Here is a 20,655-nt window from a genome sequence, read left to right as displayed (position 1 = left end):
GTTCATAAAACCCAGGCCGCACCCGCTAAACGCCAGAGCCTTGTGGCGTTCTGATGGGGTTTAATGGCTTCTGAAGAAAAGATTTCAATCAGCCGAGCGCGGATCCCCGCGCGGCAGAATGAGCTACAGGCTCCATCTATTCTCATTCAGCCTGCCATTAATAAAATCAGAGACCTGCTAATTGCTTGACTTGTGGGGTAGGTCTGAGCCTCAGAGGCTGAAATGATGCTCATTTTCTACAGAGGACACCTGGGACTGCTGGACAAGGCTGTGTGTGAATGCCTACATTCATGCATGCGAGAGTCTGTGTGAGTGCTGAACTCAACAGTGACAAAACAGGTTTCCTTTTTATGCTCCATACATGCAATTGTACAGTTCACACAAAGCTTATTATATTTTTTCATTTCCTTATATATATAATGTAACGTTTATTAAAGATGTGTCAATTAGTGGACCCTTCATTAAATTACTTATTTTCTTAGGTATCCATGTGAGGCTGAGGTGGAGGTGTGAGGCTGAGGTGAAAGTCAGAGGCTGAGGTGAGGGTGTGAGGCTGAGATGAGGATGTGAGGCTGAGGTGAGGTGTGAGGCTGAGGTGTGAGGCTAAGGTGAGGGTATGAGGCTGAGGTGAGGCTGAGGTGAGGGTGCAGGTGTGAGGCTGAGAGGAGGGTGTGAGGCTGAGGTGAGGGTGCAGGTGTGAGGCTGAGGTGAAGGTGCAGGTGTGAGGCTGAGGTGAGGGTGCAGGTGTGAGGCTGAGGTGAAGGTGCAGGTGTGAGGCTGAGGTGAGGGTGCAGGTGTGAGGCTGAGGTGAGGGTGCAGGTGTGAGGCTGAGGTGAGGGTGCAGGTGTGAGGCTGAGGTGAGGGTGCAGGTGTGAGGCTGAGGTGAAGGTACAGGTGTGAGGCTGAGGGTGCAAGTGTGAGGCTGAGGTGAAGGTGCAGGTGTGAGGCTGAGGTGAGGTGTGAGGCTGAGGTGTGAGGCTGAGGTGTGAGGCTAAGGTGAGGGTATGAGGCTGAGGTGAGGGTGTAGGGTTACCGGATGAGCTCCACGGTCTCTGAGTACATGGTGTAGGGAGACTTGGCCTCCAGCGGGTCTCTCTCCATGGCGTTGCCACACTCGATAAACGACAGCGCGCCGTCGGCGTAGTTCACCGCCTTGCCAAACTTCTCCATCTGAAGGTGGACGGATGGACAGAGGGACGCACGCATAAACACATCAATTAATGAATCCCCCTTTGTAATTCTCCATAAAATCCCATGTTGAAGTTGGAATCCAATTACCAAGCCTCTGTTAACGGTGAGTAAATTAGCTCTGATCTGAAACGGCCTTTTTGAGGAGACTGAAGGGGTGTGTGAGGGCATGTGTGAGAGAGCTCCTTTAGAGGCGGATCACCCAGAGGCACTCTGGGAGAACGACTGGACTAGACAAGGGCTCTTCTCTCTCTCTCTCTCTCTCTCTCTCTCTCTCTCTCTCTCTCTCTCTCTCTCTCTCTCTCTGTCTCTCGATCACACACACATACATACACTCTGTCTCATTCTCTCTTGTCCACCCTTCGGCGTTCTGCCGTTAAGGACCATTGTGTGTGTGTGTGTGTGTTCATGTGAGGAATTCAAGAGAAATGTGGTCAACAGGGCTTTTAATTTGGCGTTTTGGTCAGTACAGCTGGCTAATGGCACAAGGAAGTTGTTTGTTAATGGGTTTACAGAACAGGAGTCAGTAGCTTTTCATATTTCTGAAGCCACCCCAAAATGTGTCAGCTTATTGCCTAAAAGAGGCGGAATAATTCACAGTTTACAGAGCAAGAATGATTTGGTGCCTTTGATATTTGCAGCAAGAGCAAATATACTGAGAATAGTAATTAACATTCTCTTAATGTGTTTTGCCTTTGTGTGTTGATGCACTTGTTAAGGTGATCAGTTAGTTTGATGTACTTCTATGATGGAATCAGAGATCTGAAACGGCAGTTTTTACCAGTGCGTCGGCCTTGTGCTTGAGTTTCTTAGCCTCCTGCATGTAGTAGTCTGCACTGTGAACCCTGCATGGAAAAAACATACATTTGATCAATTGCTTGACTGTACATATCCAAAAGAAATTCCCCTGCATTGCTCTATGATTTGATTATTGCCTTTTTTCATGATAGATGAACGATCCATGTGGAAGGGTCCAAACCAGGGAAAATGTTCTGACCCCCTCCCAGGCCAAAGGGCAATATTTTTCTGCCTCCATTTACATTTCAGTTAACATTAAGGTTTACATGACTGTATTGTGCTTGTCAATGTGGCTTGGCACAGGGGCTGAGGGCAGCATGGAGTGGGGGTTAGGAGTGCTTAAAGACTTGGCTCTAAGCCTACATAGCCATACATAAATATGCTCAACTAGATGGCGCATGTTTGGTTCAGCGAAGCGCGTGTTGACTGTGTGGCACTGTGGGAACTGGAGGATTGGACAGTGAGGGAACACGTACGTGTTGTTGAACGTGAGCTTGGGTCTCCGCGGCTCTGCGTGCTCCATTGACATGGACGACGGGTTCGACCACATATCCGAGTCCGACTGGCCGTTGCCGTGGAAACCGCTGCAGGGCTTGCCGTGGGTGTCCTCCTCCTGAGGAAGTAGGTGGGGGGGGGGGGGAGGAGGGGGGACGCTAATTAGCTTACACTGGATTTAATAATAATAAGGCTGTATGCTAATGACATACTGCTGATTTCAAAATGCTAGTTATGTAGCCGGTGTGTGTGTCGATGCTTGTGTGTATATATATAATTTTGCATTTGTGGTGTGCAGCAGTTGAGTGCCCCCCCCCACCACCACCATCATCTCCCTCTACTCTGAGTCCTGCTCTAACATATTCAGCACATGGGATCCATTTTCTTCTCTTCAAGGCTATTTTGAAATCCCTCCAACGGATAATTAGATTTGCCAAAACACAGGAACCAGCAGTGGAGGGGCCTAGAGCAGAGCAACAATGCAAAACCCACCACCGTCCCTCAGACTCCCTCTGTGGAATTACGCAGATTTTTCTCTGCGAACTGGACAGACACTCGACTCGTGTCCCTGTCAACAAACTGAACGTGTAACTGTCTCACACGTTTCTCTCCACACTAACAATTAATCCAGATGGTCCCACGCATATTCTCTCATTAACCAAGGATGGTAATACCCTGGAGTCATACTCAGACTACGAGATCAACAAATAAACAAATCTATTTCTAGATTGTACATTTTATCATATATTCATGAATACAATTATTCTCCCCAGAGAAAAGTCGCTGCCGTTGGCCGCCATAAAGCCACCTTGGATAACATCACCAGCAGAAAGCATAAACACATATCAACTTACACTGCTCGTCTTAGAATGCGAAAAGCCTTTGCCGTCTCCCCTGCGGTGTTTGTGAGAGGAGGAGGAGGACGTGGAGGAGGAGGAGGAGGGGGGCAGGGAGAGGCCCAGGGCAGGGAAGGTGCTGGTGATGGGGCCGCTGGCCCCACCGTCCTGGCCAAAAGAGGAGCTACACTCGCTGGGTCTGCCTTGTCGCGGGGGCTCGTCGGAGAGGGGCGACAGCAAGGGGGGAAGCAGTTTCTCCTTCCTGGACTGTCTCCTTAAGGAGCTGTGAGACAACAGAGTAAGTAGAAAGAAAGATATGGATATATAGAATATGGATAGGTGAACCGAGTGAGAAAAAAGATATGTTGTAGAGGTTAGGGTGCTTTTGAAATATCTACATGAAGACATGAAAAGAGGAAATACTACTTTAAATTGAGAGGATAGCAATGAATCTACATTTTCTTTTTTTTTATATTGACAGGAAAATGGATCAGAAATCCACAACGTATCTGACTTCACTTCCTGTAAGTCAGTACATTTCATGACAGCGTTCCATTCCATTCAACGCTTGAAAGGAGACCATTCATCTATTCACGTTCAAACCTAATTGATCCAAACGACATGCCTGAAATAGCAGCCCCTGTTCGGCGCCGCGCAGCTATTTGGTATTCTCAAGGTGTTGGGGAGACAGAGACAGGGAGAAAGGAACAATGCCTGGCCTTTCCTCACACTGTGGCACACTCTGGAGTTAAGGAGGTACCGTCGGTTCCTCAAGCCTTTGAAATACCAGACAATCTCCTGTCTCTCGCCATCAAAGCACTAGATGGATGGAGAGCACACAAAAAAGGATAAATTATTCTGACTGGATGAGGGTTTTGGTTAGATGGAAAAGAAGACTTTACTGTACGTTTAGGGTTGAGAAGGAGCACAGTATCATAAGCTCTTGTTAAGGATCTTTTGTTCTTGGATCTTTGGAAGGTTACCTAGTGACTATAGTATCTGATTACTTAAAATTGGCTCGAGAAGTGAATTAAGGCAGATAATCAGATGTTAGTCTAATTAATGTTTTCCATTGTAGGTTATTAAACTAGATTTAATTTCTAGCAGATTCAATTAATTTCTAGAAAATAAAATTGAGTATGTCCCTGCATATTGTTTGTCAGGGCCAAAGTGTAATATGGGACTGACACGTCAGTATTTGTTGTGTTTTTATGAAGCACATTTTTAATACGGACACTGAATTTCAGCAAATTTTCACCCAATATTAGAAACTGCACCTTCCTACTTCTTGAACTCAAAAATGAGACTCCAAGCTTCTCCGCTGTATTATTTGACCCATCTGTGTTCTGAGCCAGCAGGCTACACCTCCGTGGGCACAGACCGGAGAGCGATGGAAGCGGGGAGAGAGAGACCAGCTCCTGGTCTGACCGCGCCAAATATTGATTGATGGTCTAGCGGAACGGCAGTGTTCTGTGACAGGAGACTTGGATTTACAGTGTTCTTGTGTTAGCAACAGGAGCACATGCATCCTCCCCCCACTCTGGCAGAGCACTGGCCCAGGCTGTCAGAGTGAGCCCTGCAGAAACACAAACGCCAGTTGGCACTATTCGGGTTCTGAGAGGACTGAGTTACTAATTAGGGATGCGCTGGTAGCTCTACCCCTTTATCAAATGAAACAAATCACCAGTTTGTCTCTAGTTTAGACATGTTAGAATAGAGTAGGCCCACAAGTGAGGACAGAGCTTTTCATGGGAGTAGAACAAAGACGGGTTGCAGGTCTGATGGTGCGCAGAGCTGGCTGTGCTCCACGTGGTCTGCATGCTAGCTAGACTAGGTGATAAGGCCTGGGGGGATTCGAAGCCAAACACAACGCTTCAACGAGATAACGCTCCATCACGTAGAGAACGTTAGAACGCTCTCTGCGATATTTCACCGTTCTAGATCCTTCCTTCTTTGTCTCTATTGTGTTACCCTGATTTATTAAGAACAGCAAGAACACAGTGGAAATCAGGGTTTTGTCCAGGTTTAGCTATTTTAAATCAATATGGAATTTCCAAACAACCGAGGCTGTTAAACTCCTTATTAAATCTCACCATGGCCCCCTCATGGCCACTATTCTTCTCACATTGTTTGCAACAACAGATAATGTCTGTCTCTACTTCCCACAAACCCGTAGAGGTTTGATATACCGAGAGAAAGTGCTTAGCTAGCTGCAGACTGCCTGAGGCTTGAACTACAGGACGGAGACCAAAAAAAAAGAAAAAGAAAAAAGAACTGGCTGGAAACCTAATTAGGATGATGTTGTTAGGTTATTCCGGAACGGCAGCATATTTCCCTCCGTTTTATGGCGCCTGAAAACGAGCGTTCGCGCATACGTTTACGGCGTTAATAAAAAGCATCTTTTAGTCTCCAATCTGATTAAGAGGGTGAAGATTTGGCTTTGAAGCTGTCTAAACAGGGTTGATTTAGAGACATTGAGAAGACAGGCTGTATTTCAGATGCTGAACCGAAAACACTTTTCTGAACAAGACGTGGGAGAAGCCTCATATTTTAAACTGGAGGTAATCATTTAAAGAGATTTGCGTAGTGATTAGTGGGGATGTTTTGGCAGAGGTTGCGGGCAACTGGCTGCATGACCCTGAGGCCTCATGTCACACACACACACACACACACACACGCCCTCCTGATAATCCCTTGGTCCAGCAGTAATAGAATACCTAAAATTAGCCAGACAGATGCATTAGCTCTCTTGTCAGTGTCAAACCTTCAATGTCACGAGCAGGGCAAAGCCATAAATGATGAATGTCATTCTCACATGTGCTGCTAACGCCACAGCATGTCCTGTCTGTCCCCAAAGAGAAGTCAAAGCCTTGGCTTTGACAAAAGACCACACACTCGACACCTCCCCTCCCAGTCGAGAGGACAGCACCGTGATGAAAGCCCCGTGCTCTTTCACTTCAACCGAGTGTTGAGTTTGTAACCCCCACCCCCCCCCCCACACTGTCTTCAGCACGTGACCTCCGTCACAGGGGCGCACTCCGCTGTGCAGCCAGGAGACACTTACTCTTTTGTGCCGGAGCTCTTGTGGTTGTGTATTGGCGAGATGCAGGGAGGCAGGAGCAGGGAGTCGGCCTCCAAGCGAAGCTTCTTGCTACCGTTGACCGCTTCACAATGCTCAGACTGAGGGGGGAAACAAGAGACGTTTGATAAGTGTTCCTGTGTAGAACAGTGACTTACGGGTTCTTGGAAAGTGACTGACAAGAGACAGAAAGAGAGAGAGAGAGAGAGAGAGAGAGAGAGAGAGAGAGAGAGAGAGAGAGAGAGAGCATGTGAATGGTATCTTACCTTGTGTTTCCTCTTGCTCTTGCTAGGGGGCTTCTGGACAGGGGTCGAGGAAGACGGCACCTGCCGCCTGTGCTTGGCTCCACTCTCCCTCGTTTCCGCCACCTTGGCAGACACCGCGTGCACAACAACCGGTGGCGGGGGCGGCGTGGGGTTGCAGGCCACTTCTTGCCCGGGTATCCTAGTCAGGAAGCTGAGCTCAATCTTTACCCAGAGGGACTTAATGTGCTCCAGGTCCCTTAGGGGGGAGAGGAGGTGAGTTTGGCCCAGCGGGGTGGGGGAGAACAGGGCCTCGGGGTCTTCTAAGTCCCCTACCCCTCCAGGGTCCGGTATGGATGTGCTGCCGGAGCTTCCCAGGCTGCTCACACTCAGGTTGGTGCTTCCCAGGGTGATACATTCCTTGGGCTTCAGGCCTCCCAAGCTGCCGAGGCTGCCCGTGGTGCTGGGTCCTGGGCCCGGTGGCAGAAGGACCTTCCCTGGCTCCTCCGGATCCGAGTGGCACTCGGACGAGGAGGACGACTCCGTCTCAATGAACTCTTTCGACTTGGGGACGATCTTGCTGGGTCCCCTGTGTTTCTTCTTGTCCACGGGCGGGGCTGGGGGCGCTGGCGGAGGGGGTGCTGGAGGAGCAGGGGCAGGAGGGGTAGGGGTGGAGGTGGTGCTGGTGCTGCGGGGCTCTTTCCTTGGGGCTGTCTTCCCGCTTGGGGTCTTGGTCCTTGGCCGGGGGGCCTCCAGTGGGAGGGGTGGAGGTGGGGGGTCTTTCTCCCTGGGGGGGTTGGTGGGGAGACTGGAGTGGGTGGGTCTGGGCCAGGGTGGGTGGTGCTGCTGTTGGTCATCCAGGCTGGACGAGCGCTCTACCTTCCTGGGCTGTTTCTTCCCTGTGCTCCGCCGAGGTGCTGCTGGCTCCGCCCCCGCCACACCTGGCAATTTGCCCTTTGACCTTTGCCCCTCGGGTGCCCTCTGGCCCGCTTTTGGCTTGGCTTTGTCGGGACTGAGAAGCCCTCGTGGGTTTTTAGGATCAGGCAGGGCCAGGGACGGGGTTGGGTTGCCAGGTTTGGTCTTAACCCCTGGGGCGGGGCTCTCGGATGCCAGGTTGTGGGTGTGGGTGGGTTGGGAACTAACGGGAGGAACATGGCTTTCTGGCTGAGGGGTTACCAGGGACTTGTTATGGGGAGTCACCTTGTTTAACCACTTGTCCAGCTGCCACTTGTTGGTGGATGGAGGTTCAGGCTAAGAGAAGAAACATGGTTGAATTATTTAATAGAAATGTTACAAAACAGTCTTAAAATCCAGTTCGATCATGGACAAGATAGAGACATCCAGAATTAATTAGGACTTCATCATAAGTTGTAATCATTTTTATGGAAATCCATGTGTTTTAATCAACAAATACTGTGATGCTTTTACCAGCTTTGTGAGTTAGGACTATTAACAACCATTGGGAGAAAAAAAGTTGAGTTTTATAGTACAAAGAAACATTCTGCACTTTTGATAGCACTACAGGCTAATCATAAAAACACCCCGTGTTGACTCATGGGTGTAAAATATGATAATTCAATCGTCTCCTCCGAGTTATAGGACGTCCACGAACCAATGAGGCAGCGAGGGGATGAGGAGGTCGTTAAAACAGGCTTTCATCAACTCAGTGAATGACTAAGTATCTGCCTCTCTATCTCTCTGTGTCTTGCCCACCGCCACCCCCAAGACTGGTGACTCCATCTTTCTGGAGCATGCCATCTCAGATCATTTGTTTTCTGCCATTATGCCTCCAGACTGGCATAAATCTCAGCTATGAAAAGCATAAAGACGGTCTTGAACGATCTCCTAAATGATATTGAGTCACTGGCGGAGAATTAAAGGAGGAAGTGGTGGAAATGAACTGGTGATGGAAAGGGGTGTTAAAAGCGGAGGGTGTTATGAAGCCGAAGGGAGGGTGGGGGTGTGAAAGGGTGCCCGCACAGGCAAAAAAAAAAAAAAAAAAAAAAAAGTGCACACACTAACTTATCCAGTCTGACGCAAGCCTTCATAAAAGCTAATCTTCCACGCTGTTTTATTTCCAGTCGTGGGCCGCTGTGAGATGGGTTCTGCTCTAGGAGGAGAGTTGAAAGTGAAAGCGACCAGTGGCAGTAACACATTAACACTAACAGGCTGGAAGTACGGGCTGTCCCCGAGGGGCGGAGCAAAACACCAGTAAAGTGCTCTCAGAGAGGGACTGAGACGTCTCTGCAGGTGATGTGTGTGTGTGTGTGTGTGTCTTTTCCCAATGTGTGTGAGTGTTTGCCTTTGCCCTCTGTATTGGTACATATGCGTTTTCCTATGTGTGTGTGTGTGTGTGTGTGTGTGTGTGAGGTTCCCCCGGGAAGAGACAGAGGAAGTCGAAGGGGTGCACAGGGGCCACCAGAAGAACAAAGGTAAATATTGACGCCGGTCACACGCTCCAAGAGCAGTCCCGCAGAGGGCTCTTAACACTGCCGAGCGAGGGCCCCGAGGTCCCGGGGTTGCATCAGCATCTCTCCACACCAGCGACTTAACACCCTGCGCTGCACCGCGCTTTCGTTTTGAGTTTCATCTCCCTGACTCAGCATTACTTGTTAGGACCCTCGAGACAAAACGGAATAGAAAGGACCTGAGGTAATCCGCTCTCATGACTCGGCCAGCAAGCTGCCCTCCACCTGGTTCGGCCGGGGAGGGGTGGGGATTGGCCGGGTGGCCGTGCGTACCTCGGGGGTCGCGGTTCGGGAGGCGCCGTTGCACTCGCTGTCGCTGGAGCTGCTCTCGCTGTCGGAGTCGGACTCGGAGCTGCTCTCCGATTCGCTGGAACTGCCTGAGGCGCCGCTGGAGTGGCCCTGGTCAGCCGAGCGGGACGCCGCCACTGGCAGGCTGGCAAGGGAGCAGGGGTGAGGATGACAAGCAGACAGATAGAGAGATAGGAGGGGCAGAGGGAAGACAGAACGATGGGGGAGGGGAGGTAGAGTGAGTGAGAAAGCAGGAGTGGTGGGGTGGTGGAAAGAGAGAGACAAATACATTTTATTTTACATTTTCCATATATTTATTTTGTATATACATTAATACTCCAGAGAGAGGCTGTATGGCACACACTTGTGTGTGTGTGTACATGAGTGAACGTTTACAGAGATGATACACTGTTTAAAAGTTGCTAAAAGCAACCCTGGCTCCTTCATTCAGTTCTGAACCACATGAATGCCTTACCATCCAATAAAGACACACACACATTCTGACACTTTCCGACATCATCACTCAGGAGTCTTGATGAGTGGGTGGAAAAACCCTCTTCTTGTCTAATAATCAGTCTAATTAAAACAAACCAGATAACTATACAACAAAGGATGCTGACATCCTGTTTTACAAGAGGCAATTTACAACACCTATTCAAAGTGTCGACAGGCAGCAGATATTGCAGAGGCGTGCAAACACTGTAGTACAGCACTGGAGGAGGAGGGAGGGAGGGAGGGAGGGAGGGAGGGAGGGAGGGAGGGAGGGAGGGAGGGAGGGAGGGAGGGAGGGAGGGAGGGAGGGAGGGAGGGGAGGGAGGGAGGGAGGGAGGGAGGGAAGGGGGGAGGGAGGGAGGGGGGAGGGGAGGGGAGGGGGAGGGAGGGAGGGAGGGAGGGAGGGAGGGAGGGAAGGAGGGAGGGAGGGAAGGAGGGAGGGGGGGAGGGAAGGAGGGAGGGAGGGACGGAGGGAGGGAGGGGGGGAGGGGGAGGGAGGGAGGGAGGGAGGGAAGGAGGGAGGGAGGGGGGAGGGAAGGAGGGAGGGAGGGACGGAGGGAGGGAGGGGGGGAGGGGGAGGGAGGGAGGTGACAGAGAGATAAATGTATCTGGGAGTCAGTTTGTCTTCTCTCCAACTACATTCTGTCTACTCATGTCCTTTTCTCTTTGTATCTGGCCTCCTTTCTCCCGGGCTCGACCTCTCCCTCTATTCTGCTCTCTCTTCTGCTCTCTCTTTTGCTCTCTCTCTTGGTTAGTTAAGGTATCAAAGCCAGGCTTGTGCTACATGGGTCAATAAAGCTTACAGCTGTAGCTAAATCTATTTCATAGTCTCTCTTCCTTCCTTTAAAAATATATCTGTTCATGGTCTAATTGCTTTACAACTAAAGATGTTGTGTACGATTTGATACATACATCCCAGGAATGTCAGCTTTTTAAATACTCTCACATATTTAATTTTAATGTACATTCAATCACAGTCTAATTCAACCCTCCCCGATACCGATAAGTGTTGTCAAACTCTTTCTCCAAGAGAGATTGATAATTGCATTCCTTGGTACCATTAGAGCACTTTACAAAGACCTCTAAAATGACTTTTTCATCTTTCCCCACTCTGAGTGGTACTTGTGTATGCTAATATACTATAAAATAGTGTTTTGTGTGTGTGCAGTATGTGTGTGTGCAGTATGTGTGTAAGTGTGACAGAGAGTACCCGTTAATACATTTAAAAAAGCGAGTGCTAATGTTCTCTGAGAGAAGGACAGTATATATAGAAAACCTTCCTCATTGTACTCAGCCTGTTATATTCTCTCTCTATCTCTCTCTCTCTCTCTCTCTTTCCCTTGCCTCATTTTCTCCTGGAGACTAGCAGAAGCTAGAACAGAACATCCTCACCTCAAAAAACGGTTTTTACCAGGAACAACACCTCTTACCGGCTCAGAGTGGTGTTGAGGGTCTGGCTCACCTGCCTTTGCCTCACCTCTCCCTCCGTCTCTTCACTGGCCAGCCCCCTCTCAGCTGAGGGAACAACACCACACAATGTACTGCTGCCAGACTGACCTGGGGCTTTGTTCTTTGAGAATAACTTCCCTTGCTTGCTTGCACCCCCTTTCGTTTCAATTTGTTCTTTTTTTCCCCCTTCCTATCCTTCCCTCCCTCCACCCTCTCTCGCTACCCTTTTTGTGTTGTCTATTGCCTGATGTATGTTTCAATCCTGACTATCTAGCTATTGATCCATCCCTCCGTCCCTCCATCGTTCATGACTGACCGTACTTGGCAGTGAGCTGAGGCGTCTACAGAAGGCTAATTGGCAGCTGTGAGTCATGCTGTTCTTTTTACACAGGTTCATTCCAGGAATCTTAAAACTCTAAGGGCCTGGGGTTGGAAAGTGGGAGGGACGAGAACACACCTTGGGTGTTTTCCTTCTCATACCACACACAGTGATGGGTTTCTATAAGGGCGGTTAATCAGCCATGAATTGAGTAAACAGTTGTAATCGTATTCTTAATCAAACCGGGTTTCCCTAAGTCCCTGAACACTGTGGGTAGGATGGGAGTCCCCTGAGTGCAGCTACTACTGCCGCGACAGCCTGCCAGGAGGAGGCGAGTGGAGGGAAAGGTATCCCAGTAGGGAGACACCAGCCCCTGGCAAACCTCCAGGAAAACCCCAGGCTCAAAACGGGCCCACTCGGAGTGGGAGAAGAGGGCAGACTAAACCAACAGCCCCCAAGACACACGTCCACAGTGGTGTAGGCCCTACAGACACATACAGAACATCTGAAGACGTTAACAAGATTAACTGTAGGCTAGATGACTGTTCGTGGTGGTACGGTACAGATATTAACCATATCCTTAACACTCCTCCAAAGGCATACGGTATACTAAGAGATGTGTATTTTAATCTTCTGTGTAATTCTCTTATTTTTTCATTTGTATTTGATCAGTTTGAATGTATGCACCTTGGCTCCATACATCGCTACATCATTACCAAACCATTTAAAGCAACCAGACTTTTAAGTTATGAGAACTGTTTTCCTGTAAATATTCAATGTTGAGTAATGAGACTATTTTCCGGGCACACCAGGATCTCTCTCCATCTCTCTCTCCATCTCTTTCTCAATCTCTCTCTCCCACACACATATCCAAAAACAACCCCCCAACCCTGCCCCCCCAACCCTGCCCCCCGACCCTTCCCCCCGACCCTTCCCCCGACCCTCCCCCCCACCCCCTACCACCCCCATAGCACCCGTCCCCAGCCAGCCCCTCCGGAAGCTTCAGGAACAGCCTGCTTATTGATTTGTGATGCACCAGTCCTCACTACACTTATACCATAATCCCCGATCCATGGGACTCGTGGACAGGGAACGCTGTCTGAATGGATGATGAGGAGAGACACCCAGAGGAGAGAGGAGCGGGGCAAACACAGAGAGAGGGGGGACATCAGGCCATCCATTCTAAAGCCCTTATTTGGGTAGTCTGAACTGTCAATTTCAAACCCTTTTAAAAACGATGGACATAGCAGAACAAAATTGATCACACCAATATAGAGAAGAAGAAGAGAAACATAAACCTTGCTTGCACAGAGACAGAAAGATAGATAGAGAGAGAGAGAGAGTGAGAGAGAAACAGACATATCTATCAGAAGAGCAGTAGCAACATCTAAAGCTGGCTGGAGAGAGGGGTCTCATTAAAACAGATCTCTCTGTGAGCAGAACACAACCAGAGTTTGGAGCCAACTGGCTGTGTGAGTGAGTTTGTGTGTTCTGTTTGTGTGTGTACAATGTGTGTGTGTGTGTGTGTGTGAGTCAGCAGAGGCCTGAGTCTATCCTATATTGATTTGGTGAGGGCCTAGTCTGGCTCCCTCGCCTTATTCCTTATTTGTTTGTACTTTCTAATTATTTAAACATCTGATGCTAACGAGAGCAGCGCCTAACCCTGAGATGGGCCACATTAACATCCCCCCCCCCTCCCCCCGCTCAACACCCCCCCCCCCACACACACACACACACACACACACACTGGCGTGCTGCGTATCCAAGGGCAGAGCTGTCGTTCTTCAGCCTTCAATAAAGTTTGATCCTTCATTATACATGAACAGGGTTCTGCAGAAGGAGTCTACGGAGACTGGAAAGCGATGCCGAGGCTCTGGGCGGACGTGTTTGATTCGACTACCAGGGAAGAGGAGATGGCGAGGGGGAGGGGGGGGGGGAGGAGAGGAGAGGTCTTTGATTTGACTAGACAGAAGAAAAAAAAAAGGAAAAGCAAGCACACTCCTTTTCTGCCAGTGTGAGAATGGTGAGAGGTATGTTAGATTTGCCTCCCTGGGAGAGGAGGTTGAGTCAGAAGGTGAATTTGATTTGACTTCCAGGAAGAGGAAGATGCATTTGACTCCACTTGATGGGAGAGGTGGATGTGGGGTGTGCTTGATTTCAGACCGGTGGTGTGGCAGTTCTTTCTCCCTGCCCGGGTAGCCTGAAGCCCAGAGGAGAGCAGGGCTGGTTTTAATAAAGCTGCCATTATCGTTTCATCACTGTGACACGCACTCAACCGTGTCAGGGGTCTGGCTGCACAAGCCCTCCCTGTTCAGTCAAAGTCAAACCGTGGGAATGCTGGAGTCTGGTGTGTGTGAAACGGCTGTGTGTGTGTGACAGACTCTGTGAAAGCGTCAAATTATGGAATGTGTCTTTCAGTGTTAGTACTGTATGTGTACGTGTGTCTTGATAAGTGTGTGTGTGTGTGTGTGTGTGTGCATGTGTAATAGAAGGCCTAATGTGTACAACCGGTGTGTGGGTGTGAGCGGAAAAGAGAGGAAAAGTGAGAGAGAGACTGAGAGGGAGACTGAGATAGAGAGACAGAAAGAGAGAGACAGAGAGATACAGAGAGAGAGAGAGACCGGGAGAGAGACTAAGAGAGAGACTGAGAGAGAAAGGAAGAGAGAGAGAAAAAGGAAAAGAGAGAGAGAGACAGGATGTCATCCATAATTGGGTGTCCTCACTCTGCTCATCTTGTCATTAAATGATCCCCCACATGCGCCACACTCTATTATTTTTATAAATCACCCAAAAGAATAACTTGCTCCCCAATCTCCCAGCCCATAATCTAGGCTTCCACTTGTCCCTAAATCTATTAAAACACCTAATTGATTAAATTACCATGAGGAAAAGGGGTGGGTGCTGGGGGAGAGAGGGCATGTCTGGGAGAAGGACACACACAGGGACACACTGTGAGCACACACACACACACACACACACACTACCTCAACACCCACAGGGTGGTGCACAAATACACACAGACACTCAAACATGCATGCATATGTATACACACTTGCATGCGCACACATTTACAGACTCTCAGAGCTCACACACACACAGTCGAACATACATGTGCTTCTGAATATACACATGCACACACACACACACACTTCACTCCTCCAACCATCCCCAGAGGAACGTATGTTCTGAAATGATGACCACTCCATGTGAGGGACCAATCACGAGACGCAGCAGTCCCATGATCGATGGCATGACTTCAGTCATGTCTTCCTGATTCACTTAGAGACCTATACACACACACACATATCTACACACACCACACACACACACACCAGAATGCTCAGCCTCTCATCTACTCATCGTCTGTATATCCATGGCGTGAAAAACAGCGACACGCACAGACACACTTTTCTTCTCCAGTCCTGTGTGTCCTGTTTAGAGAGGTGGAGACCCTGTCTGTCTTGAAGGTGGTGGAACATTCCGGCTTGTGGGTTTGCAGCTCTGTAAACGGCTGTATGGGAACCCCCCTCCACAGTCCCCCAAGCGATCCTCCCATGTCACCACCACACCCAGCACCCCTGGAAGCCCCAGACAGCCCACAGCCCTGAGTCAGAGGAGACGGCTTCACAAACAAACGTTTAGGCTGCTGTTGACCCCACAACTGAGTCAATTGGAGGCAGGCCAGAGGTTGAAGGGGAGTTTTTTGTTGTTGTTGACGTGCTTCCATGTCTTAACTGCATTTGGATGTTGCCCTGAGCTCTGTCACTATCTATCTGTCTATCATCAAACGTTCAACTCGCGATCCATCGACACATGAGCAGATATGAAACAACTGTTCACCGGCTGAGTTTATAGTTTCAACATCTGTAGGTTGCCTAGCAGGGCAAACATCATTTATCCAAGTCCCCGAACCTCAAAAACGGTTGAGTTGTGGAAAGACTGCTTTAGAAGATCCACTTGTTTCTTCTTACTTCCTTGAGTCGGCAACCAATGAAATGACCCTCCCTGGGCCCGTGTCATGAATACAGCCATCAGACTGCTGTGGTGGTCAGGTACAAAGACAGCAGGACACACATCCTGTCTGCAACACATACACACTCACGCGGCTGGAGGAAACATAAGCTACTGATGATCTAGCAACACAAAGTGGAGGGGTGGTTCTCCAACATATATATATATATATATATATATATATATATATATATATATATATATATATATGTGAAAACAGAGAACGAGATATAAAAACCTCAATGAAAATGGAGACGAAGGACGAGAGAGAAAGAGGACACACACATTAACGGAGAGAGAGGGGTATGCTAATGCTTGTTAGGTCCTTGGTAGACCTTAAGTAAATTAGGATGCAAACAAAGAAACACACATTAAGCTTGCTGCGTGCCAGGGATTCATTTACAGCAGACAAGCCGAGCCACAGAGAATTCAAAACCATGGCCAGGCGAGATTAACTGGTGCCATTAGTCAAACACAGTAATGGCTCCTGTTTTAATTACATAGATCAGTTATAGAATACTGCGCTCTGACCTTGATGACAGCTAATGGAGAACGTGGAATATTTTTTTGAGCGAAGGCTTTCATCAAGTCCCCAGCCTTGCGGAACGGTCCGGAATTCTATACAGTCGTTAAAATTTTAAATCATTTGAATGTTCAAAAAGCGCCTGTTGACAGCACATACCAAATAACAACAAACAAACCCTAAGCCTAACTGTAAAAAATAGACATGAAGGAGGGAATGTTTTTAGTGGGGCTTTCCCCTGATGCAACAATCAGTCGCTCTCTTACGGAATTGTTCGACACGTTACAAAACATATATTTACTCCCAGAAAAACTTCCAGAGAAACTGACTATGTGATACCAACTAAGCTGTGTTGATGTATTGCGCCATTAAAGGTCTGTCATTAATTCTTCATGTTGCGTATATCATGGAGACGCAGAGCTGCACGGGGGGGGGGGGGGGGGTGAGCGACCGAGTTGGAACACCAGCTACCACAGGGAGCCCTCACAGTTGGCCAGCGAATTTGGCCCGCGGGCGCCTGTCAACTCATGTACATATTCAGCCACGCCACCGGTTAGCTCATTACTCCCGTGTCTCACTCACAGGTTCGAATGAGGCCTGCGGAGTGGATTAGCACCCAGAAACATTCATCAGCCTAGAGATGGGACATGCACACACATCTACACAACCATGCACCCCCCACCCCACCACCCACCAACACACACACACACTCACGGTCAGAGTGAAAGCAGAACAGGGGAGGTAAGTGGTGAGGAGTGTTTTGACAGGTTGCGTGAGGACATCAATTGAAGGGAGAGTGTCTCTGTTGCAAGCACACAGGATACATGAATGAGGGAATAATATGAGTTGTATGTTCACATACGGACACACACACACACCTACCTTTTTACAAAGTCCGAATTAGAGAACCAAGCACACACTCCTACACACACGCCAAAAACTGTATACACACTTTTCTCTCTATTCTCACTATCTTTGCTCTCCTTTCTCACCGTCTATCTCACACTAAGCAAGCAAGCCCATGCAGACAGCTTCCTCATCATACTTGTGGCTCCAACCGACAGCCAGGCAGACACACTGCCGACGCACATTCGTACAGGGGATGTGGACAGACATCTGGCAGATACAGCCAACCACACATACATTCTCACAAAACACACACACTCCATACACACCCACTAACACGGACAGAGGAGAACCACACAACATCCTCCCCATCCCATCTCCCCCCCCCCCTCCCCACACACACACACACACAGCCCTCTCTCTCCGGTGGCGGGTGTCTGCCTCAGTAAACAAGTAGAGGGTTGACAAGGTTAGGAAGCAGCTCTCTCTGCTCCCTCTGTAGCAGCGCTAATGTATTCGGGCTTGCTAATGGCCCCGGCTCCAATTCATCTGATTGTCTGGGAGAGGGGCTGAGCCCAGCAGAGCTGGCCGTCTCAGCAAATTTACTACACCGCCCTCCCCCCCACCCCCCTCCCCCTGACCCCGCCCCCCCCCACACACACACACCCGGACGCACGCACCCGGACGCATATACAAGTACATATACTCACAGGGATGTAGAGGAACAGACAGTAGTGCAGACACAGGCTGCCAGGGTGCCTGAGCCTGAGCAGGTGAACCCAGACCTGAGCCTGGGCTCGGTGCGCTGCGCCAGCCTGTGGGCCTCACAGGCCGCACAGGCCTCACAGGCCGCACAGGCCGCACAGGCCTCACAGGCCGCACAGGCCGCACAGGCCGCACAGGCCTCACAGGCCGCACAGGCCGCACAGCCCACTGCCCTCAACCACACATCGGCTACGTGCACGTGCACACACAAAGTAGAGCTTCCCGTTTTTTCAGCCTTTTAATCCGCTCTGCCGAAGTTAAAGTGAACTTTCAACACAGTAACAGATGTACAGTAAATACACACGCGCACTGCATGACAAACGGCTTTTAACAGTTAGCCCACGGCCATCGTTAAGTCCCTGACCTGAGCATTCGGGGCAGATTGTGGGAGTAGGATGGAAGGTTAGAGAGTTGGGAGGAAGAGAGAGGATGGAGGGAGAGGAAGGTGGCGAAATGAAGGAGGGGTGTCAGGACACTGCTGACTCTGCCCAGACCCCCTTCCAAGGCCGTCTGGAGGTGTGTGTGTGTGTGTCATTCATCGCGTGAATCACAGCGAATATTGACAAGGCACAAAGTCTTGCCTACTCCAGCAGTTACGTACATCACACACCCATATCCTCGCACACACACACATACACACACACATACACACACACACACATACACATACACATACACATACACACATGCTTAAAGTTATTTGTCAAAGACAGATGGAGAAGTTTAAACACGCAGGAGAACGTCAGCCTGTCGGATCCGGAGGCACTCTAACTCTGTGTCGCCCACATCCGTACAAACAACACTTTTAGTGACACCGCTAAGGAGGAGCGGAGGAGCCGCGCTGCCTGGGAGGAGAAAGTGACACATCAAGTCTCTGGGAGTCAAGATCAGTCAAACGGAATCCGCTCCAATCTGGGAATAAATGGGGCGGGAAGATGTTTTTGTAGTCATCTGAAGGAACGGATCCATTGATGATTTTTTCGATTGATTTTTGAATGCATGAATGGGCTATGTAGATGTACAGTGTGTTTGCATCAAGGATCGATGATGAGCGAGAGTATGTCAGAACATTTTTGCTTGAGTTATTAGCGCACTATATGCATGTTTGCATGGTTGGATGTGTTAGTGAAAAAGTGAGCGAGTGAGTGAGTTAGTAGCCCCAGTGTTCACCTGCCTGTAAGCCTCAAGTCTTCCCTTGAAAACATGCCTTGATGATTCTTGATATGAAGACTTTGTCTGAAGGCCGTGTGTGTGTGTGTGTGTGGGGGGGGGGTGCATGTGTGACTGTGTGTCAGCCTTATAGACTGGCTTATCTGCTAGTATTCTATTCTAGCCGTTCTTCTCTTTCTGCAGAAACAAAATGTGATGGATTTATAAAAAAAAAAAACATAAATAATTTGGTGAGCCTCTAGACAGACACCTTTCTTTCTTTCACATTTTTGTTCTACTCCTCTCAGTTTTCTCATTTGCACTTGAAAACATGGCTGCCCAGAAGACCCCATTGCACTTTCATGATGCTGACTGACTGACTGATGAAGAAGAAACAGGTTCCCAGTCTCAAACCCCAACTCTCCCTCCCTATACTACCTCCCCCCCCCCCCTCCACACCTCCCCTGGCCCCTGGCCCCTAACCCCCCCCCCCCCCCCTCCCCACCACCTTTCATCACTCCCACCTCTCCTCCCGCTCTACCTCAAATCCATCCGTCCTTTACAATGTCTGGGAACGTGCAGGCTGAGGGGCAGGGAGAGAGGGGTGACATGGTGCAGGCTGAGGGGCAGGGAGAGAGGGGTGACATGGTGCAGGCTGAGGGGCAGGGAGAGAGGGGTGACATGGTGCAGGCTGAGGGGCAGGGAGAGAGGGGTGACATGGTGCAGGCTGAGGGGCAGGGAGAGAGGGGTGACATGGTGCAGGCTGAGGGGCAGGGAGAGAGGGGTGACATGGTGCAGGCTGAGGGGCAGGGAGAGAGGGGTGACATGGTGCAGGCTGAGGGGCAGGGAGAGAGGGGTGACATGGTGCAGGCTGAGGGGCAGGGAGAGAGGGGTGACATGGTGCAGGCTGAGGGGCAGGGAGAGAGGGGTGACATGGTGCAGGCTGAGGGGCAGGGAGAGAGGGGTGACATGGTGCAGGCTGAGGGGCAGGGAGAGAGGGGTGACATGGTGCAGGCTGAGGGGCAGGGAGAGAGGGGTGACATGGTGCAGGCTGAGGGGCAGGGAGAGAGGGGTGACATGGTGCAGGCTGAGGGGCAGGGAGAGAGGGGTGACATGGTGCAGGCTGAGGGGCAGGGAGAGAGGGGTGACATGGTGCAGGCTGAGGGGCAGGGAGAGAGGGGTGACATGGTGCAGGCTGAGGGGCAGGGAGAGAGGGGTGACATGGTGCAGGCTGAGGGGCAGGGAGAGAGGGGTGACATGGTGCAGGCTGAGGGGCAGGGAGAGAGGGGTGACATGGTGCAGGCTGAGGGGCAGGGAGAGAGGGGTGACATGGTGCAGGCTGAGGGGCAGGGAGAGAGGGGTGACATGGTGCAGGCTGAGGGGCAGGGAGAGAGGGGTGACATGGTGCAGGCTGAGGGGCAGGGAGAGAGGGGTGACATAAAACGAAGGGAGTACAGTTGCTCTCTTTTTTTCTTTGCTCTCTCTTTCCTCCTCTCTTCACCTTTTACGCTTTAATAAACACATGCTGGGCTTGCAATCACTGGGTAATATATGTTCCTCGGTTAAACAAAAATAAATCCTAAATATATCCTTCCTGCTCGTAACAGTGCGTAACAGATATTCTCTCCCTACTTGTTTTAAAAGGTAATCTGCTAGCTTTTTGTCTGGTCCGTGTATGTACTGTATATGACACATCCTATAAACATA

The 20,655-nt window shown here is 49.9% G+C and overlaps 1 protein-coding gene across 1 annotated transcript in view; it reads right to left on the bottom strand.

Moving 5' to 3' along the window:
* The window catches only part of aff2 (AF4/FMR2 family, member 2), a 122,256-nt gene that overhangs the window by 5,526 nt on the left and 96,075 nt on the right, over window positions 1–20,655 (bottom strand). Inside the window, exons 10-16 of the mRNA XM_084666948.1 lie at window positions 9,380–9,539; window positions 6,663–7,889; window positions 6,382–6,497; window positions 3,336–3,600; window positions 2,463–2,599; window positions 1,970–2,033; window positions 1,034–1,170 (exon numbers count right to left, since the gene is read on the bottom strand). Coding sequence (XP_084523074.1) covers window positions 1,034–1,170; window positions 1,970–2,033; window positions 2,463–2,599; window positions 3,336–3,600; window positions 6,382–6,497; window positions 6,663–7,889; window positions 9,380–9,539 — 2,106 coding nt within the window. The remainder of the gene's footprint in view (window positions 1–1,033; window positions 1,171–1,969; window positions 2,034–2,462; window positions 2,600–3,335; window positions 3,601–6,381; window positions 6,498–6,662; window positions 7,890–9,379; window positions 9,540–20,655) is intronic.

Source organism: Hypomesus nipponensis, chromosome 1 (genome assembly GCF_054491055.1).
Source record: "Hypomesus nipponensis isolate SF chromosome 1, ASM5449105v1, whole genome shotgun sequence".
Lineage (NCBI taxonomy): Eukaryota > Metazoa > Chordata > Actinopteri > Osmeriformes > Osmeridae > Hypomesus > Hypomesus nipponensis.
This window is presented reverse-complemented; position numbering and strand designations above follow the sequence as displayed.